Here is a 21,586-nt window from a genome sequence, read left to right on the forward strand (position 1 = left end):
AGAAAACGAAAGGGAAGAGTGAAAATAATAACAAAAGGTGAGTGTTAAGCCCTAAACAGTTATCAAAAATATCGAAATGAATGTTAGTTGAAATGGAAGTCGTTGTAATTTCAAGGGGAATAAATAATAAATATATACTACCACTACTACCATGTAAGAGTATAACATATTCACATAAGACACAATGGTTATCTGTACATTTTATTCTTTTGTCGAGTATTACAATCAAGCATTGCAACACTTTAAAAAGATATTATAATATCTAGCGTACTGGGCACCATATATCCAATTTTTCTCCAAATGTTACTTTTGCTGAAATATTAAAAACAAATTTTAAAAATGATAATAGTATACATTTGTTTATACAATTCAAGTTTTAACAAGATAGAAACAAGCAGTTCTTTTATCAGAATACTGCTTTATTTTGCTTTGTTTTGATACTGCCTGTGTGCAAGGCGCACACATTTTGTTGATCAGTTTCCATTAGAGTAAAAGGAAATAAAAGTAGCTAACTGTAACTGTAACTTTGTGTTTGAGTATCTTAAACTTACGTGGCTCGGGAAAACGTTCTGGATAACGTCTAATATAATCTACCATTATCGCATCACGTTTAGCATAGTAATATTCGCTCACTGTTGTTAGTACATATCCCGCTGCAATGCCTATTCCGCAACCAATAATAGAGTGGTGAAAATCTAAATAAAAGAAAGCCATGTATAGTCCTTGATAATGCGTATTTGTTCATTTTAATATTAAACTAATAAGAAACGATTTTTGCAATTTGGGAAATTTAACAATTCTAGACATAATTGATATTCTTTGAAACGTATCCGTAGAGAAATTTAGTCTTTTAAACTGCATTAGATTCAAAATTATTTAATTATCGAAATTTATGACAGATTTAAAGATCGTTTATTTTTAAATTCATAGATTACATAACAAAAAGCAGAACTTACGGGCACAGATGGGTTTTGATGTGCATACATTCCTACAAATCGGTGCATTAAATCCAAAAAAACCCAAAATCACTTCACCAAAATGATTGCTATACCACGGTTTTTTATAAAGAGGTGGTTTTAACAAAAGATCTAAGGCCCACTGAGCAGGATTCTTTTCGCCTGCCTCCATATTCACTGTTTTCGATACTTGTTACGTTATGGTTATGAACACTACGCACTAAGCTTAGAAAGAAATCTCAACTAATTTATTTAATTTAATCAAACACTATCGTAAAGTACACGAATCAACACGAATATGTTATTTTCAATTGGGTTATTGGATATTCTTTGCGTATGCGCTGATTGAGCGGGTGGTTTGGTAGCAGTGGCGCCATCGGTGTCAAAATGCCCAAGTTTGTAATAAAAATAGTTCCCATCATTTCTGCAAGATGACGCTACTAACTAAAGGCCCGATAATTATTGCTAAAAATGATAAATTTGACATGTTAAGGGAGTGGAGTCCACTCCCTTAACTAATATATTGTAGCGTTATATATCAGATAATCATATTAATTATGCATTTATGGAAAATAAAGAATAAAACGAATCGATAGCACCATCTAGCGTCAACGGTCGAAACTATTTTCCATTACAAGCTTGTGGCTTTTTCCACCTATGGCGCCCCACCGCCATGGCAGTGTTTGTGGCGCCAGTGAGCGATGCCTTTTCTGTTTTACCACGGTAGTGGTGGGTAGTGGTCGTAATTTAAAAACGTTTATTCGCAAATAACATTACACACACATTGTATTATTGTTTAGTATACTGAAATGAAATTGATACTTTGTGTTTGAAAATCAGTATTTCGAAAAAAGTAGTAGCGATGAATGACGAGGAAAAGAATATTTGTGTAAAGTTTTTGACTACATTAAAATGTATGTAAGCAAAAAAAGGAAATATAACATTATACCTTTTGTTGATTAAGAATTACAAAAAAATATATTGTTTTAATAAATAGAATTTCTTTTGTCATACTTTATAGCTAGAGGAAAAAGTTATGCTAGGTTCGAGGAGTCCCTCAATAGACTACAGAAGTATGTGGCATCGCAAGGTCTGGAAGATGAAGATATTCATCTGTTAGGAAGTGTTATCATAGACACTGACTTAAGTTAGTATGTTTTAAGTATTGCACAAAAACAATAACATGTTGTTAAGGGAATGAACTAAAAAAAAAATATTTAATAGATGCTACAAAACTGGTAAAGCTAATAAACTGCCTAATTCCAAAATATAAGATGCCCGAAAAAACTTTCTATTTAATTACCACTTGGTACTTGTCATCTGTGAACGAGCTGCCAATTACAGTGTCTATCGCTGTTACACAATGGATAGTTGGTAATGATGCTTTTATTATAGCATTAGACATGCATCAAAATACACTTTTACAAATATGTATATGCTTTCAGGTTTGTGGAATCATCAAATAGTAGATAGAAAAGTTGTAAATGTATACTATAGTGTTTTCTATTATGTGATGATAAAAAAAGAAAAACTGGTAATCGTATTCTTATGTGTCTATAGTTTCTATAAATATAGGACACATCTTATATATTATGAAAAGATTGTTTATCAATGTTGTTTTAGAGTAGATATATAGCACGTCTGATTTATGTGTTAACAAGACCGGATGATGTAACACGTAGAGATGTATCCAGACTATTATCTTTACGTCAGAAATATTCAAAACCTCAAGGATACATCACTGCGTTATTGTCGTAAATAATCACAGTTACAAGCATACCATATACAAACATTAATATCTAAGGAAGAAATTTATATAGAACGTATTTTAGATTATTCAAAACCTACAAACCCGAATTAGTTCCTGAAAAAATTCAGTCTGTAAATATAGAAAGCGTATGGAAACCGATACCAGAAGTTTTACAAACTATGCTTCAAACAGTTAGAGATCGTTTAGAAAATCAAGAAAAAGAAAATGTAGATTTTAAATCGTTTGACTGGAACATATTTGAGGTAATAATTTTATGAATGCAAAATTATTCGAATGAGTAATTATTTAAAAATATATACTTTAAATACATTTTAACAGCGTGTAAGAGGAAAAAAAACAATACCGTTGGTACCATCCATAGGATACTTTCAAATTGGTTCTAGTATTTTTAAAGCAAAAGATACAAAATCCATCTTTGATATTTCCAGGTAAGTATTTAATTTAACGTAAATAATTTAACAATCGAAACCGCTTTTCGACGTTGCAATATTTCAGCATCGATGAATTCGGCACATCGCATTCCAACATAGAATTACCGTGCAACGCTATTTCTCTTTTATCTAATACCGCTGGATATCACCTTTTGACATTTTCTGATTTTCATTATCAAAGAAGATTCTCTTATAATCTGTATAACACTCTAACAAGAGGTACGTATTAAAATTTTGAGTAATTTACAATACGTTTTATAAAAAATTAAATTAATATTCCTCTTATTCTAGCATTCATACTGGAAAGTGAAAAATTTTCCGAAGAAGAAATCGATAAATTACTTGAAATGACAGCAGAATTTTCACGTTATATGCAACAGGGTATACCTGTTGTCAATCGTTTCTTGGACGAGTACCTCTATTTCAATACAGGAGAATATCGATCAAAGCTTTTAGCTTTATTACAGTGGATGACTTCGACATCTATTAGTGGTACATCGTTAATAAAGTAACATTGTTTATTAACTGATGTAATATTGTAACTTATATTGTGAAATGACAATGTTTCCAGATTTGCAGGACAAAATATTAGTACATTTACAAAATATGTATTACGAATCGTCGATAACCGAAAAGTGTGAGATTATCAGAACTTTGAAAATGTTGATCACAAATTTGGTATACCAAACAGTAAACTGTTTTATTATATTTTATTACTTAACTATAACATTGTTTTTCATGAAAACTAGCTTGATAAATTCATTAAGAAAGGAATGATAATCAGAGAATGCATCGAAACGTTATTTATTGCAGTTTGTTAACGAAGGGTTTGAAGAATCTGATCAAGAGACAGCTGCACCATTTTTGGGTCAAATTTCAATGGGTAATTTGGAGGATGTTGTTCTCATTCTTACTAAATTCATTCAAGACCTTATTGCGTCTGGTTTAAATATACACTCCTATCACATTTTACTACTTTCCGAAGCACTGTTATTTTATGACCAGGTGTGTTTAATCAATTAATATATCAATTAATATATCTTCATCTCCTTAGCGTAAGGAATAACATAGAACGCAGTAACAAACCTCTTTCATTTAAATTACTTAGATTTGTACATTGGAAAGTCGGAGTGACATACAGTCTTTCACAGTTGCACCACCTGCAGTAATTTATGGAGGTTTTGTTACAAGAAGTTGTGCGATTTTGTCAATGACTTGTAACTTATTATTAAGGTATTTTTTATTTCCTAATTTCACTTCTTTTACATCTACAAATTAGTTTTTAAATTTCAAAATGTTTACATAAGGTACCGTAACATGAGTTTACAATTCATGAAACATAAACCAGAAGAAACCTTATTGGACAAAAGGATTGAAATCCTGTCTGTTTATGTCAAAGATATTTGCAATGCATTGTTGTCCGATGAGGTATGTAGAAACAAGAGTAATATAAATTAATGATAACATGCAATTATTTCTTTTCTTTAATTTTTAGTTATTCACGAAAGAACATGGGAAATACTTTTTAAAAAATATTCCAGATGAAGTACTGAGAGACTTAGAACACTATAATTTAGATAACCATTTAAATATTCTCCATCACTATGCCCTTTTGCCTTATAAGTATACATTAAGTAAAACAGGACTTAATATAAGTACGAAAGAGGTAAGAAATTATTTCTATCTGTCTATCTTATTAACAATGTATTTCCTAACATTAAATGTCAAGTTTCAAACATTAAGCACATCTAAATAATGTTGGAATTTTTTTAGGATGCCATGCATGTAGCTTCACAATATTTTCCAATTGTGAATGAATTTATCAATACATTTTAAACTAAAATATAGATATTTAAGAATTATGTTACGAGGATACAATAGACTACAAATTATTTTTTGATAAATAACTTTTATATGTAACCATATGAAAAATAAAGAAACTTTTACAAAAAATACAAAGTTAAACAATAATAATATATCTACAAAGAATTAATAAAATTTGACTATTGTGTCCAAAAAGTTTAATATCGATAGATATTAAAATATAAATAGAATAATTTCTCACGATTACATTTTCTCTACTTTTCATGTTCGGAAATATTACTTTCTCGAAAACATTGGTATAATAATCTGAAACTTTGAAATGCATATATAAATATTTAAAATGCATACAGTAACATTCAGTCTTCAATTCAATATTAATAAAAATCACGAACTTTACTTCTACGTCTACGTATAGGCATCTTCCAAGATATTTGAAAAAGGATGCAAAGTGCTTTCGATACAATGATTTTGTCATCACAAGTCTATTATATCATTTTCAGAATACATTTTAGTAACGTAGAAAGTTGGATAACGAATATATTTGCAAAATATAGCATGTTCCGCTGTGGCTAAGGTTTTGAGCAGTGTTGAGTGCCTTGGTGCCTTGCACAATGGCGCCATCCCACTTTGACCAACTCTGACATATTCTCTTTCGTACAATCCTACCTTGTACCCTCCTACCCTCATTTCTGCGTGAAGTCTAGTTGTATCAAGTTATACTTATAAAGGTTATAAAGAAACCGATTGACCATTTAAAATTATTTTAAAAAATTCTTGAAGAATTATGAATACAAATTAATTGCCAGAAAACTAACCTCGACTTTATTCTATACACAAGAGTAATTATTCAATACTATATAAAAATAGTTGACATTAATAATATTATTATTGGACAGCTACAACTAAACATCATCGATATTATATAAACAATTTATTACTTTGGTTTTATGTTTTCCTCTCCAGTAACGAAATAATGGAGGATGCTACTACTCCAACTCCTCAGGATCTACAAAGGAAGCTGTACTTTTTAGTAGAACAACTTCAGCACATGGCTGGTGAACTCCCTCCAAAATATCAAATGCGACTTCCTTATGAATTATTATCTGGCTTAGCTAACTCCCTGTTGAACGATACGATATTTGAAATTGTCAAAGGATTAATGGAAATTCAACATGTTACGGAGAAGCATCTTTTTCAACAACGTCTTCAATTATTGAACCAACAAAAAATTGAAATGCAAGAAACATTGTCGCTGATGACAACAGATGAGAAAAGAGTAGCATTACATAAAAAACACAGAGAGGAATTAAAGCAAATGGACATGAAATTAGTTTTGCAATTAGATCAAAAAGTAGCAGACCAACAAAGTATTTTAGAAAAGGCTGGTGTTCCTGGATTTTATGTTACAAATAATCCTATAGAAATTCAAGTACAGATGAGATTATGCGATTTTATAATTCGTCTCAGTAAAATGGAAGTTCCAAGTTAATATAATTTGGAAAAGATTGTACATAAATAAATTACTGCTGTTTTTCTAATCGCCATTCTTAAATGAAATTTTGAGTTGTACAATTCATTACAACTATTTATTTATATTAGATAAATTGTACAATAAGTTAGTTATATAGTTTTCACTTTTGTACAAATAGTATTCCTTTTTCCTTCTTCTAAATAATTGCTTATGTTTATACAAACAAGTTAGCGAAAAGCATAACCGATTTTCTTAGAGATTCTAATAATCGGAACATTAACAATTGTATATTTGTAGAAAATACACATCTTTTTATTAATCAAAAATTGTTGATGTTACTTTTTACGAATTATGTACATATACTCTTGTTGTTTATGTAGTAAACGGTATTGTAAGATACAGAACAGGAGATTTTCTATGTATAAACGATAATCTTATTTACATTATACCATGAACGTTAATTCCAGTTATCAAATGATTACGGCATACATGAAAATAATAAAAGATATTGTATTTACACTACTTTTTGTTTTTTTAACAAAAACGACTATAAAAGAAGATATTGTTGTATTTTGGCAGTAGAATTAAATTTTTTGTCTTGGAATTCTTTAAATTACTCGCACATTAAGTAATGTTCATTAATGCAGTTTCAGTGAAAATTTATCTGTTCGTAAATTGAACGAGATTAATCGATGAAGCTTTCAATTACTTTTCTCAGATTTCGGTAAATCAGTCCTCAACATTCAATTTTAATAATAGTAAAATGCCGATGGTTTTAAATGAACCATGTGCATATTCAATCCAATCGTATATAATTTGCTTTTAAATTACATAAGTACTTAGCTTTTAGGACTGCTTACAGTCTTCGCTTTTACTTAGAAGTGGCGCAGTGTTTGAAGTTGAAATATTAAGATCTAAAGATTTCTGGCGTTCAAGACTTTCAGCTTCGTAGTCTTCTGCGAAACATATACGATACACGTCCGCAAAAGTTGTGGCAAAATGAACTTCGAGACCGTTAGTTATATATTTAGGCAGATCATTGTAATCCTTCTTATTTTCCTCTGGTAATATCACACAGGTTACGCCAACTCGTTTCGCCTATAAAATCATGTTACGTATGTCGATTATAAATTGATAAAACGAATAAAAGTCAAGTGGTTGTTTTACTTACGGCGATTATCTTCTCTTTTATACCACCAACGGGAAGAACTCTGCCTATAAGACTGAGTTCTCCGGTCATCGCTACGTTCTGTCTGATCGCTTTGTTTTTAGCAAGCGAAATTAACGCTATCGCAATGGTAATACCTGCACTAGGACCATCTTTTGGAGTTGCACCCTCAGGAACGTGCAAATGTAAATGAGCATCGTAAAGGAAAGTATTGGTCGGGTCCTCTTGATTCAAAAATTTCCTTGCCACCGTCATTGCTATTTGGATCGATTCTTTCATCACGTCACCCAAATGTCCAGTGACTTCGAAGGTACCTTCTGACTTTTTAGCTCCGAAAGGTTTTCTAATCGTTGTTTCGATAAATAACGTGGAACCTCCCATAGCAGTCCACGCAAGACCCATAACTACTCCAGGAGGTGTGACCTCGTACATTCTGTCGTGCGTGAACACAGGTTTCCCTACAAATTCGTGTAAATTCTCCGGAGACACGTTAATTTTTTCTGCTTCTTTTTTCACTACTTTGAACGCCACCTTTCGATGAACTTTTTCTATATGTTTCTGAAGACTCCTCACGCCTGACTCTCGACAATAAGACTTGATTAATAATTTAAGCGCGTCATCGTCTATACTAATCTGTCCGTTCGACAAGCCGGAATCGTTCATGGATTGGGGCACCAAGTACTGCTTAGCAATTGCAAGCTTCTCTTCCGCCACATAACCAGACATATCTATCATTTCCATACGATCTCTAAGAGGTTCTGGAATGGTGTCGATCACGTTCGCCGTGCAAATAAAAAGTACTTTCGACAAGTCAACTGGAACGTCCAAATAATGATCTAAGAAGTTTGCGTTTTGTTCTGGATCTAGCATTTCAAGAAGCGCGGATGCCGGGTCGCCTTGGTGACCCTTTCCAATCTTGTCGACTTCATCTATGAGAACTAATGGATTTTCAGTTTTGGTTTTCTTCAAACACTGAATAACTTTACCAGGCATTGCTCCCACATATGTTCGTCTGTGCCCTTTAATTTCGGCAACGTCTGTCATTCCACCGACACTAAATCTGAAATATTCTCTGTTGAGAGCACGAGAAATTGACTTGGCTATCGAAGTTTTTCCAACGCCTGGAGGCCCATGGAAACACAATATTTTTCCTTGCGTCGAACCTTTCAATTGACTGACAGCGATAAATTCCAAAATTCGTTTCTTTATATCTTCCATTCCATAATGATCTTTATCCAAAATTTCAATCGCTTGTTGAAGACTTAAATTTTCAGGACTAGTTACACCCCAAGGCATAGATGTAAGCCAATCCAAGTAGTTCCTTGTAACATTGAATTCGCTACTATGACTCTCCAAAAAATTTAATTTATTCAATTCTTCCTCGAGTACATCCATTACCGGCTTTGGAACTGTCTTCTGCCTTATTCGTTCTCTATATTTTTCTCCTATAGCGTCTTTGTCATCTTTTTCCAATCCCAATTCCTTTTTAATAACTTTCAATTGTTCGTGAAGAATGTATTTTCTATGTTGTTGTTTCACTTTTTCTTCTACTTCCCTGCCGATTTTTTGTTGAAGTTTACTTAATTCGTATTCCTTTTTTAATAGCGCAAGCGATAGCCTTAGCCTTTTCAATATCTGCAAGTCAAATTGCAATATTGATTATTATTATTCGCAATATACTTTGAATAATTCACTCACATCCATTTCTTCCAACACTTGCTGTAGTTCTTGTGCGTCTGCTCCCGTCAAGGCTGCACCCAAGTCGCTTAAGTAGACAGGATTATCCACAACTCGTTGACCTTGGTGTAACATTTGTTGTAAAGATTCACGATACAATGGATTCATACTTATTATATCTCGAATTGTTTTAATTAATTCTTGAGTTAGAGCCTACACATGAAATTAATTCGTTTAAATTTGTATTAGAATAAAGTTTATCTCGGTAAATAAATACAAAATAATTTGTATAATTACTTTAATTTCTTCGGTTTGTCTGAATTTCTCATGAGTAATATTTACTACTTCTACCATTAACAACGGCTGAGCGCTAGTAGTTTGAGGTGTAGAATCTGCTGAATGAATCGTTTCTTCGGTATTGTCTGGTAGTTTTTCTGGCGCTTTACTTTCGGTAAGAACCGTTTCTTCGATCTTTTTGACTTTTTCTGCCTCCGATACTCTACTTTTACGTAACAACGATCTACGACTTGGTTTAGCACCAGTTACCGAATCGTCTACAGGGACGTGAATTGTTGTATTTAGTAGTGGAAACGTCAGTTTCATCTCTGCGTAGTAGGTAGTATAGGATTTATATATGAACTATTTAAGCACTTACAAAAAAAGTAAATTCATTGAAATTAATTTGCTACAGTGTAGTAAAATTTAGTGTTTTTTTCATGCTATGAACAAATTATTTTGTTAATTTTTTATGAACAAAAAACTATATTTATTCAAAACCATATGTATTTATTTGGATACTTAATTAAACTATATTGCAATTACTCACCATGCGTAGGTTTAGATGTAATTTCTTCCAAAATTTGACCAACAATTTTAATCCTTCTATGGGCCATCACAACTAATCTTAACCGATTGCCTAAATCTTGTACTTCGTGTATTTGTGCAAATGTTCCAACAGAATAAATATCCTCTAAACTTTGTACAAGTTCTGCTTCGTTTCTATCAAAATAATTCAGTTCAAAAATACAAATTGCATATGTAATTCAAAGTATGTATATAACTTACTCCTCTGTTTTCTTTAAGAAAATTCCAACGTAAGGTTGATTTAATTTCACTTTCCTACGGATCAAATCCATGAGAATTGGATTACTGAGTTCGATAAGCTTTATAAATCTAGGGAACACTGGATTTCTATTAATTGCGATTACAGGAACGTGAGGCCATACTTCTGGCACGACAACGGTAGCTGGTAAAGAAGCCGGATCTTCCATCTGATCTCCATCGTTTTCACTAAAAATCAAAGTATAATTTTTTTTGTTATAAACTTAAAGTGTAATACAGTAATATTTTCATAGAAGATACAGCTTTAATAACACAAAGAGCATTTGTGAATTTGAGAAGAAAGAGATTTACCTCGGTGGATCCTTATCGCTATATTTTTTAGTTGCGAACGATCTGATTGAAATTATAGCCGCAGTGTGCCGATGTCCACGAGTGTTTCTGGCGAATGTACCAAGGTATTCGGTGAAGATCGTTCTCCTAAATTGTGATGGTTGTACGCGTGTCGACAACTCTTGATAATTCAAACGGTGACTTCTACAGAAGCATCGAGCGTTTATCACGCAATGCCGAAAAATGGGCAAAATTTTGAAATTGACTGCTGTCACGAAACGCATCGTTTTCGATTCTGCTCACGATTCGATCGTTAGATCCACTTGTAACTTGTAACACCTTTTTGAGGTTATAAACTCAAATCCGGCACTCCGACACACGATGGATCTGATCGTCTGATGAAACTGAATGAAACTCTGCTAACCTAAAAGAAATTTTTCGCGCCTCGATCAGATGTTTCGTGTTTGTGCGCACATGAAATTTATGATATATTGAAAGTACATACTGCGATTCGTATGCATACAACATTCACACCAATTCATATTTTCCACATTTTCTTTGCGCTATACGTTCGTAAATTTTAATAAAGTAACAACGAGGTGAAGAGTGATATTCGTTTGTTGCTCTGTACAATCTATTTGTACATATATACAATTATGTATACTATACAACAAAATTTCTAACTTTTGATCGAATCAGAAAAAAATTTGAAACACTATTTCGAACAGTGAATACCAAATTGAATGTAGATAAGATACACAGTATTTTTTTAACGTGTCATAAAAATTTAACACTTTGCCAAGTCGAACACTTTTCGTAAATTTCACATTTGATGGCGAAGTTGCTTTAAATTTTACGTTAATATTACCTCTTGATAGTTATGACAACATTCAGTGATATTTCAATCTCTATAATTACGTGAAAAGACATTAATTGTTTTAATTTGTAATAAACAGAATCAACAATGAAAAAGTATGCAACATACACAAACTTAGATAAGCCAGGGTCATCAAAAGATTTTAATAAAAATGCAAGGTCTACAATATACCCGGTTAAAACTATTGTAAATACAAGGCATGATCCAACAACAGATGCGCTTGAGAAATTGAGCTTGAGTAAACTTTCTAATTTACGCTCTCTGTTGATATTCGACTAGTATCTTCCTTTCATTTAACAAGTAGTCCTATTATTAAAATTATTCTCTGTTATAGGAATCATGTGCTCTGGTAATATTACTAGGCAAAGTTTATATAAAAAACCGAGTACTGTAACCACATCAGACGACGATGACGAATTTTTTCTGAAATTAAAATCTGAGATTGACAAACATCTTTCGTCGTAAGAAAATTTGTATCATATTATGTCATCTATCTTTTATTTATAGTTTTTAATATCTCCTTGTAAACTTAGACACTCAAAAGAAAACTACAAGCAAAACATTAATTACCAAGATATTACATTATTGCAAAAGAAGAGACCTATAATCGACAAAGAAACTCAAAGTGTAATTAAAAGATTTAAGAAGGATGCAATACATACGAATGTTATGCAAACATTAAGCGATAAAAATAATAGGCAATCCAATTATGTTGAGAGTGCTCTAAAAAAAACAAATGATACATCGACAAATACACTTTCTAAAAGTGTACAATGGGAAAATATGTTTTCATCTAATATTTTAAATTCGAATTTCAGGTATTCTTTTAGAGAATAAAATTATTGTTTTATAACACAAATATATATATTCACATTTAAAGTTTAAAACGTTAAATTTTAAGAAAGTATAAAAAACATCAACTTTTTAAAACTGTAAAGGTGATATTACAATTTCTTCAAAAATGCAGTCTGAAGTACAAGTATAATTTCAGGGACCCTACTAGTAAATATATATACCAAACAAGTTCAAAGGTGCAACAAAACAATGTTATACCTTTACCTACAAATAAAGTAGTCGTCGCTCATGCAGAATACGAAGAATTTCTATTTTATGGAATGACATTTCTCACTCCTCCGAATAGTAATTCAAGCGAGGATAATTAAGATTTCCGAATTTTAAATATTACGTGTACTAAAATGTAAAAAGTATTACTCGAAAAACAAAGATTCGATAATATTCAGTAATTATTGTTTTAATTTTAGGTATGTTATTTATCTTAAAAAAATAATGTAAAATCATTTTAAAAATATTATAATTATAATAATAAAGTCATTGAGATAATAAACAGTCTCTTGTTTATTGTAATTCATAACTTTTATAATACACATTCAATTTTCGCGAATGATAACGGTTAGATAACGAATTTTAAATGAATGTAAATCATTGGTCACTCGAGCGGCTAGGCATAAATCAGCTGAAATCAGTATAATTCATCTGTTTTTCTTTTGTTTTTCGCGACGTACGTCCTAACTTGCTGGTATTCGCGAAATAGGTACTAGTTTTTTTTTTTAACTTTGATGCGAACTTATCTTCACAGGAAATTAGTTGCACGTAAAGTAAAGAATTTTGCATTCTTCGATACAGATTTCTCTGTACCTAACCAATTGTGATAACACCGAACGTAAACAAATCTTTAAAACGATGAAATAGCAAAGCAGTTTATTCTTAAATGTATCGTTTAAATATATTGGCAGTTCTAGCAATTATTACTGTAATTGAAGTATCATAAAGGATTCAGTGTTTATTTCGAAGAACGTAACAATTATATATCGGTTTAAAACAATGAGTGAATTTAAGTTGCATCATTTGGTGGTTGAACTGATTGGACTATTAGGGTGAGTAAAAGTGAAAAATATTTTACAATACTTTTCTATTTTAAATGCTGTTACATATCGTTTGTTGTTTTAAGATTTATAAGAATGTATAATTGTTGGACGAACAGGTCAACTTCGGCTCCTGAGAAACACATAGAAAAATTACAAATAGAAGGTATGCCTACAAGCGCGAGTGCTTTGACTATTGTTGCTTCGCAAAGCTGTATTCATAATTTGGCAAAAAGTTCGCCTGTTCCTGAATTGTTTCTTCAAAAGTATGAAGAATTAAAAGCAATAAAGTTAGTACCTTTGCGTATCTAGTTATGTAAATTTAGCATAAACAAGTTGCATTAACATTTAATTTTCTTTCTTTCTTTAGGGTAGATTTATTAGGTTTATTCGCCCAAGTTTTGGAACTTATATCGAAAGATAAAGAATTGAAACGTTATTTGGCTAAACAAGCAACAGCATTAGCATCAAATTCTACCAAAAATACTGCCATTACTACAGAAGATTTACCACAGATTTGTAAAAATGTAATCAAAGCTGCTGTGGAAGGAGAAAAGAAGTTAAATAAACACGTAGGTGTGATTGCAAAGAAAACAGAACCATCCATAGTAAAACATAACTGGGTTCACGAAAGGCCTCGAATAACGTGGGACTTCTATAATGAAACAAATATCATACCGTGTCAAAAGGTTGTGCCTGTGGTGTCTCAAGAATCTATATTACTTTGGGATCTTTTGTATTGTCTAAAAGGTATAGATGGTACCTATATAGTTTCCGAACCATTAACGGCTCCGTATGCCTTGAAAACATTTAGCATCTCACCAGATGTTTGTATATCGTATAAACAAATGTCGCAACAAATATTACCTCTTGCTTCGCACTATTCAATGACGGTTAGATTTGTTGAAGAAAAAGTTTTACCAGACGACGGACAAGTTAATCACGCTTTGAGGGGAGCCATAAAAAGTTTACTCAGAGGTTATTTATTATTCGTTGTACAGTTGGAAACAGAACATGTTCGTGGTAAATTAAATTTACAGAAATTGTGGTTCTATATTCAGCCTACCATAATTGCAATGTCTATTTTATTTCAAATTACATCTACTATATGCAAGGCAAATGCAAAAGGTGGAAAGGTACTGAGTCTTCTACACGAGCAAACAAACAATATTAGCGGCGAGGCAAAGTTTAAAGAATTATGCATGTTCCTCATACAAGCTGCGAGCGTTCCGTACATGCAAATATTGGAAAAATGGGTATACAAAGGTGTTATATGCGATCCTTATGAAGAGGTAAAAATATAGAAATAATGCATTCTTATTTAAATTGTTTTAATAAACTTTCACTTTCTATAAAAGTTATATTCTATTGTTTTATATCATTTTTCGTTTTTCATTTTTTAGTTTTTCGTGGAAGATAACGAATTAATTCAAAGAGAAGAATTGCCTATTGATTATTCTGCGGATTATTGGGAGAAAAGGTATACTATGAGACCAGAGAGAATACCTATATTTCTCAATGAACACGCGCAAACGATTTTAAGAACTGGGAAATATTTTAACGTAATTAGACAGTGTGGTATGTGATTCCATATACACGTGTATACTTTAAAATATGATTGTTATTTATAATGCTAACGTGTAAAATTTAATAGTAAATACTGAAACGAAGTAAGAAAAACACTATCGAAGTTCATCACAATTATTTTGATAGGTAAAACAATTCAATGGGGAAAACAAGAACCTTTAATCTATCAACATCAAGGGAAAAAATACTTGGCTGCTATTGACAGAGCGTATTCCGAAGCTGCGAAAACATTATTAGAAGTTCTCATATATGAAAATGATTTAATGGGACGACTTCGTAGCGTGAAAAGTTATTTTCTTCTTGCACAAGGAGACTTTGTAGTATGTTTGTTTAACGAAGCGTGTTATTAATAATTTATGTGATATCTTAATAATGTTATTTGTTGTTATTCAAATAGGTGGAATTTATGAATTTGTGCGAAACGGAATTAAATAGAAGTATGTACGATATCGTCATCCATCGATTGGCATCTCTTCTTGAAGTTGCGTTACGCATGTCCACTGCGGACTCTGATCCGTATAAAGATGATCTGAAACCTGAACTTCTGCCATATGATCTTCAGTTCCAAATGTTTAGGATACTTTCCATTCAAACTAGAGATGAGAAAGGTATATTTCACAGGTGTAACCACATTTTTTTTCCACAGGTCCTATCACATTGTCCTAACAAAATTTCCCGTTTTAGAGTACAATTTCCAAACTGACAAGACTTTAACCGGTCTGGAAGCATTTGTTTTCAACTATGACGTTAAGTGGCCTGTTTCTCTGATACTTAACAGGAAAGCGATTGCTTGCTATCAAATGCTATTCAGACATTTATTTTATTGCAAATACGTTGAGAGACGCTTGTGCAGGTTGGTGTATAAATTTAACTAAATTACTTGTATTTACTTGACCACAGAATATATGTAATATTACATTCTAGAGTATGGATCTGTAATAAAATTGCGAAAACATTTACCCATAACGTAGCAATGTCGTATAGGAAAGCATTCTCTTTGCGGCAACGAATGCTCGATTGTATTCAACATCTAGCATATTATATGATGGTCGAGGTTATAGAACCAAATTGGCTTACATTTTTAAACAAAATGAGCAAGGTACATTAGTTGATGTATATCCTTCTTCTTTTCTTTTTTTTAAACATAAATTCAAACTTGTTAATGTTGTATCCAGGTTAGCAACGTAGACGACGTTTTAAGCGTGCACCAAGACTTGCAGGATAGTTACCTGAAGGAGTGTATGCTTACAGATCCCGATCTCCTTGGTTTCATCACGGGTATTTGTGCTGCTTGCATCGACTTTTGCAATTTTATGGAGGTAAGTTTCGTTATTTTCACATACAAACGTGCAAATATGTACAGGTAACTCTGAATTGTTACATGATACGTGTATATGGTACGCATACATACACAAAATACGAATTAAACCTTATGTCTAAGTTGCATTCTTTGCTTTTACTCGGATTTTTTCGAATATCTTTGTTGTACAAAATAGTATAAACTAGATACTATAAATATTTTTTATAAACTCATTACACAGAATATATATGCGTTTTAAAATGCAACAAAAATAATAGTCATTATATGTTTCACATTACATATATACATATATATATATAACACATATTATATACATATATATTACACATATTATATGTATATATATAATACATTATTATTTATCAGGGATACATTTTCAAAATCCGCATGATATATGTTAGAAAATTCAAGAATTTTGTGATATCGTGAGTTTCGGTAATAATACAGACTTGAAACTTAATATATATATATATATTGTTAGGAAGAAAATCATTCTGCATGGCGTATAATATTATTGAGATCTAATTATAGCACAATACTTTCTGTATTAAATGTTCATAAGAAGCATAAAAAATTAGTAGTAAACTGAATCTTAATATTTTGCTGATCTCAAGCGTATGAGCCCATACTACATTGACGCCGAATTGACTTCCATGATTGGTGCCTATCAGGAAGATGTCTATGATTTCGAGGTATATTCCTAAAGTTATAACTCTGCTTCCATGCATTTTTGTAGTCTTAGAATCATGAAGCTTTTCTTTTTATAGCAAACAGAAATCAACATAGAAATCTTGTTTACATTATTATTTATCAGGGATACATTTTCAAAATCCGCATGATATATGTTAGAAAATTCAAGAATTTTGTGATATCGTGAGTTTCGGTAATAATACAGACTTGAAACTTAATACATATTGTTTTTTCGTTTTTGTTTTTTTTTTTTTTTTTTGCACACGTTATCGAATGATCCATTACGAGTCGAATTTGATTTAGGGAGACATTTGACCCTCTTATCGAACTATACCCTTTTCATACCATAATTAGTGGCTTTGCTACGAACTTAAAATTCAAAGAAAGCATCATTTCTTTAGTTGTTAAAGTTTAGAATCGAAATATATACATTATTTATTCATAGTTAAATGACTGTTGACGTTGCATGCAGTCTTTGTATTAAATATAAACATTTAATTGTTCATTCAGAAATAGCGATATGGATATAATTTTCTGATTTCTATATTTAATATGTGAAAATCATTCAATGGAAGCATGGTATTTAGTATTATAAATTACATACTTTGATCGCAAAATTGTACTTGCTAATCACAGGTTGCAATTCAACCTCATCAAGTTCAACTAAATTCAGATGACAAGGTATATTTGTTTCGAAAACTTTAGCCTGTATGTATATTGTATGTGCCATTTAAATTGTCATGAATATCATTGTGTATGTTACATTCGTTTTATAAAATGTATGCTTCTTAATCTTAGTTCTACAAGGGATCTCGCGCATATACTAAACAAAACGAGAAAATAGTATTAATATTTGATATTCTTTGTTAGGATGAAAATGGTGATACATCCAAGGAAAATGCAGGAAGCTTCGAAGAAACGATTGTATCGCTAGATGAAAAATTTACACAAGTATTGATACGTCTTCTAGACAGAATCTGCGATCTAGGATGCGATAACAACAATGAAAAACTCTTAAACGTGTTTTGCAGGTAAGTTATTCTTTGGTGTTTTCGGATGTTAATTATATATCGTAAAGATATGAAAAACAAATTCGTTGACATCTATATAGTCGCATAACTTTTAATTAGGTTAGACTTCAATTCATTTTATACCGAGATTTTGATACGACGTGGAAGAGAGAAAACAGCAATACAGGAAGAGGTCTCGGGTTAAATATGAAACATTCACGTATGTTGAAACATTATTTATATAGAGATTTATACATAACACATTTTTTAAATAACTGAATTGTAAAATAATTCTCATTAATTAAATATTTATATACGAATTTATTCTAAGATTGTTACTTCATTTTAGTATCGTGTAAAAATGTTGCATGCATAAATGTTTTTTTTTTTTTTTTTTTGCATGATACCCATTTTTTATATGTTTAAGCACTTTTTTCATACTCAGTCTTACAATCAGCTTATGCAAAAAAAATGTTCAAATATTATGTTTACGCAAATTTTAAGCGATACGTATTTATATAAGTAAGGCACTTATTAATTGTAAGTTTAATAGAAACCTTGCGATACGAAGCAATGCGATATCTATATTTTTTATAATTATTACCTATCTATGGCAATTTGAAAACACCAAGCCGTCATTCTTGTCGCCTGCGACAACTAATGAGAATTGTTGGTGTATTCAACTTGTATAACAGAAACAAGAAAACAAAATAACCTGTCAGTTTTCATTATATCTTTTTATGATTAAAATGATTATTCTCAATATATCACTTGAGGTAATTCAAATTATATTCAATCGAACTCAATCTGTCTTTAATTTTCCTCATCTCGTTGATGATTTTTTCATTATCCGACTCTTGGCTTCTCTGCGACAAAATTTGTTTAGTTTGTTTTATAATATGACGATCCATGTTTACGGTGGGCGATACTTTATCCTCATCGAACGGAACACTTAGCGAATCATTTTTCAACAAATTTGGAAAAAGAAATAGCCTTTTGATGAGACATGTGGGCGACAGGCAGGTCCAGCAGCAGTGCGATTTATTGCCGAACAAGCAGTGTTCATCCTGGATAAAAGGAGCTTGAACAGCCAGCTTCTCGATGTATACGAGTAGCTTTATCCTGGAGATCAACCCGATCAGTTCCGCCTTATTGAGAATGTCTGCTGTGTCGTTGACGGCCAGACCGTTCAGCAGGTTCAACAATACAATGGCGATGAGAAAAACGAATAGTATGAACACGATATGACTTAGAATCGGATATGTGACAAAAGGTATTTCGTTCGCATTGAATTCTCCCGTGAACATGATGATGGTCTTGAACAACGACTGGCCCAGATCTGGAAATTTATCGTTGTCGCTGTTCTTGAAGAGCATATAGAAAGCAAAGGCAAAGGCCAGGATCAAGAAGGCGTAGATGAGCAGAAAACGCATAAACTTTAGAAACACCGTTTTGAACATCTCGATACCAGTCGACATCAGTGGATGTTGACCGATCAAGAGTACTATTTGCCAGGCGGACAACAATATCGTCACAGCGGCAACTTCAACGCCTGCACCTAGAATTATAGCATAATACAGGAATACCAGCACCATTTTCATCCAGTTTGGGAAACTAGTTACGTAGTGACACGGTGCCAAAATCAACTGTAAGATTTCTTTGAAGGCGAGGCAATTCATGGCGACAAACGTGGTGATTCGCAGAATTTTCACGGATTCTTCATACTGAGATGTCTTGGTGGCTTGGCCCATCGCGATGTAAATGTACGCGTTCAATAAGAAATAAACAAGAACGTAGAAGCCGATGTTTACCCAAAATACGTGTCTAATGCTGTACCATTTCAGGTAGAGAAACGAAGATAGAAGCGGATGGTTGAGCAAGTGTTTCAAACTGCTGTTGTCAGCTATGAATTGGAAAACGTCCATTTCTCGTTTCAGGCGAGTGTCATTTTCCGAGTTGTAGGGGTTCAAGAACTTGTAATCGAATTCGATCATATATTTCTGCGATTCATCTTTTTTGGTCTGTATGCAATCGTCCAAGAACCGAGACAAGGTGGACGCGGAGATGTCGGCAATAGGCGCCACACCGAAATTATTCGGGTAACCTATGTAGCTTCCTTTTTCGAGTAACAATGTTACAGCTTCGCGACAGTCTGCCCTTGCTGCGTAATGTAGAGGAGTGTTTCCTTTCCCTGAAAATAATAACAATATTTATGTTTAAAATACACCTCTATCGCCATACATAAATACATTTTTCATACATTGAAACGTGTCAACAAAGAGACGAATTGAATTTGAAGAATTTGTTTAGAAGAAATCTTGGTACCCACCATCTGTATATTTAACATCAACGTTGTTCTTCAGGATCAGTTTCACACATTTCAACTGATTAGACATATCTTTCGAATCTCCTTTACCTGGAATACCCAATTCAAGGCAGGCGTTCAATAACAACTCGTTCATATCCACCCCGCAACTAGCGTTCAATATGTGATCAAGAAGATCGGAAGAGCCTTTTCGAATCGCTAATAGAGCAGCGTTTTTCAAGTCGCAATTGACGTTACCCTCTTTCACTCTCTTCAACAGCGCGGAGACCGCCTCTTGTAAATTCTGGTTGACGGCCATCTCTATCAGTTCTTTCATGTTGTCGTTCTCTATGTTGTCGTTCTCTAAAATCTCCAGACCCGACAAGAAGATGGCCTCGTCGTTATTGTTCAGGCTGTACTTGAGATCGTGGATATTAGTTTTTCCGAAATAGGAGGGAAGAGGAAGATCGATGTCGGAGTATTTCTTCCGTAGAATGTCTCTAGCCGTTTGGTTGGTGTAGTCCCTGTACTTGTCCAAATTGACGATGTACTTGGATACTTCCAAAATCAGTTTGACCATTTTCTTCTGGTCATTATTAGCCGCCATGTGAATCGCTGTCAGACCCTTCATGTTAGGTATGTTGGGACTCGCCAAATTTTCCAGTAGCAGTTTCGCGCACTTCTCGTCATTATTTTTCACAGCCATGTGCAGGGCGGTTTGCTGATCAACTTGCAAGTTTCGGTCTGTCTTGGGATTTTGCAGGAGAGCTTCGAGGACTTTCGCGTGTCCATTCTCCACGGCGAAATGAATTGGTCCTCGTTTGTGGACCGTGTTGATTCTGTTCACTTGTGCTCCATTTTTTATCAGGAACTCTACGAACGTTGATAAGCCATTCTTGCAGGCGATGTCCAGAAAGGTTCCCTCAAATGAATCTTGGTGAACGTAGTTTACGTCGATGCTGGATGACTTGTCCTTCAAGCTGTTCTCGAAACGTTTTTTAAAGGTTTCGAAGTTGTTCGACTTTAAGCAGTTCAGAAGGTCTCTGTAGATGTTCTGTGATCTCATAGGGGCTGGGGTGGACTCGTCCAGCAGCCGCATTTCCAAGGAGTCGAAATCCATATTTCTATCTGAAATACCAAGAGATTCATGAATTTTTGTATAACTGCAATTTACATGTTGTATCGCGTTGCATTTCCGATGGCGACGATTATAGAAATTACGC

General features: G+C 32.8%; 7 protein-coding genes across 13 annotated transcripts; 4 read left to right on the forward strand and 3 right to left on the reverse strand.

The window, feature by feature from the left end:
- Positions 1-147: 147 nt before the first annotated feature.
- LOC128885764 (NADH dehydrogenase [ubiquinone] 1 subunit C2) lies at positions 148-1,336 on the reverse strand. Its single transcript, XM_054140019.1, has 3 exons — positions 957-1,336; positions 552-695; positions 148-312 (listed from the first exon to the last, which is right to left on the reverse strand). The coding sequence occupies exons 1-3, from the start codon at positions 1,126-1,128 to the stop codon at positions 263-265; spliced, it is 366 nt and encodes a 121-aa protein (XP_053995994.1). The 5' UTR covers positions 1,129-1,336; the 3' UTR covers positions 148-262.
- A 160-nt stretch (positions 1,337-1,496) lies between these two features.
- LOC128885739 (centromere protein I-like) lies at positions 1,497-5,011 on the forward strand. Of its 4 annotated transcripts, none has more exons than XM_054139972.1 (15): positions 1,604-1,870; positions 1,978-2,103; positions 2,181-2,330; positions 2,402-2,490; positions 2,580-2,710; positions 2,789-2,969; positions 3,046-3,155; positions 3,223-3,377; positions 3,450-3,650; positions 3,730-3,848; positions 3,972-4,163; positions 4,267-4,391; positions 4,466-4,586; positions 4,654-4,824; positions 4,932-5,011. In XM_054139972.1, the coding sequence occupies exons 1-15, from the start codon at positions 1,819-1,821 to the stop codon at positions 4,992-4,994; spliced, it is 1,986 nt and encodes a 661-aa protein (XP_053995947.1). In that variant the 5' UTR covers positions 1,604-1,818; the 3' UTR covers positions 4,995-5,011. The 4 variants fall into 4 exon arrangements, with proteins under 4 accessions (XP_053995945.1, XP_053995946.1, XP_053995947.1 ...); XM_054139973.1 differs by having other exon boundaries at positions 1,627-1,870; positions 3,730-3,836; XM_054139970.1 differs by having other exon boundaries at positions 1,497-1,870; positions 4,654-5,008.
- A 185-nt stretch (positions 5,012-5,196) lies between these two features.
- LOC128885762 (gonadal protein gdl) lies at positions 5,197-6,984 on the forward strand. The gene is made up of 2 exons (XM_054140016.1): positions 5,197-5,821; positions 5,946-6,984. Exon 2 carries the CDS (start codon positions 5,956-5,958, stop codon positions 6,469-6,471), a length of 516 nt encoding a protein of 171 aa, XP_053995991.1. The 5' UTR covers positions 5,197-5,821; positions 5,946-5,955; the 3' UTR covers positions 6,472-6,984.
- Positions 6,985-7,248: 264 nt separating this feature from the next.
- LOC128885731 (lon protease homolog, mitochondrial) lies at positions 7,249-10,974 on the reverse strand. Of its 2 annotated transcripts, none has more exons than XM_054139955.1 (7): positions 10,712-10,974; positions 10,364-10,588; positions 10,125-10,297; positions 9,596-9,852; positions 9,320-9,511; positions 7,625-9,256; positions 7,249-7,551 (listed from the first exon to the last, which is right to left on the reverse strand). In XM_054139955.1, the coding sequence occupies exons 1-7, from the start codon at positions 10,972-10,974 to the stop codon at positions 7,300-7,302; spliced, it is 2,994 nt and encodes a 997-aa protein (XP_053995930.1). In that variant the 3' UTR covers positions 7,249-7,299. The 2 variants fall into 2 exon arrangements, with proteins under 2 accessions (XP_053995930.1, XP_053995929.1); XM_054139954.1 differs by having other exon boundaries at positions 9,596-9,903.
- Positions 10,975-11,654: 680 nt separating this feature from the next.
- On the forward strand, positions 11,655-12,898 carry LOC128885760 (uncharacterized). The gene is made up of 4 exons (XM_054140014.1): positions 11,655-11,805; positions 11,902-12,028; positions 12,101-12,385; positions 12,559-12,898. The coding sequence occupies exons 1-4, from the start codon at positions 11,655-11,657 to the stop codon at positions 12,728-12,730; spliced, it is 735 nt and encodes a 244-aa protein (XP_053995989.1). The 3' UTR covers positions 12,731-12,898.
- A 96-nt stretch (positions 12,899-12,994) lies between these two features.
- LOC128885734 (gamma-tubulin complex component 2-like) lies at positions 12,995-18,376 on the forward strand. Of its 3 annotated transcripts, XM_054139959.1 has the most exons (12): positions 12,998-13,462; positions 13,570-13,740; positions 13,821-14,742; positions 14,854-15,028; positions 15,164-15,357; positions 15,435-15,645; positions 15,722-15,890; positions 15,962-16,136; positions 16,213-16,356; positions 16,973-17,050; positions 17,919-18,079; positions 18,179-18,376. In XM_054139959.1, exons 1-12 carry the CDS (start codon positions 13,410-13,412, stop codon positions 18,261-18,263), a joined length of 2,538 nt encoding a protein of 845 aa, XP_053995934.1. In that variant the 5' UTR covers positions 12,998-13,409; the 3' UTR covers positions 18,264-18,376. The 3 variants fall into 3 exon arrangements, 1 of the variants encoding a protein (XP_053995934.1); XR_008459649.1 differs by lacking the exon at positions 16,973-17,050 and having other exon boundaries at positions 12,995-13,462; positions 16,289-16,356; positions 18,179-18,278; XR_008459650.1 differs by lacking the exon at positions 18,179-18,376 and having other exon boundaries at positions 12,995-13,462; positions 16,289-16,356; positions 17,919-17,980.
- A 147-nt stretch (positions 18,377-18,523) lies between these two features.
- Positions 18,524-21,498, reverse strand: LOC128885735 (transient receptor potential cation channel protein painless). The gene is made up of 2 exons (XM_054139960.1): positions 20,388-21,498; positions 18,524-20,249 (listed from the first exon to the last, which is right to left on the reverse strand). Exons 1-2 carry the CDS (start codon positions 21,481-21,483, stop codon positions 18,826-18,828), a joined length of 2,520 nt encoding a protein of 839 aa, XP_053995935.1. The 5' UTR covers positions 21,484-21,498; the 3' UTR covers positions 18,524-18,825.
- Positions 21,499-21,586: the final 88 nt, after the last annotated feature.

This window comes from Hylaeus anthracinus, unplaced genomic scaffold (assembly GCF_026225885.1).
Source record: "Hylaeus anthracinus isolate JK02 unplaced genomic scaffold, UHH_iyHylAnth1.0_haploid 11981, whole genome shotgun sequence".
NCBI lineage: Eukaryota > Metazoa > Arthropoda > Insecta > Hymenoptera > Colletidae > Hylaeus > Hylaeus anthracinus.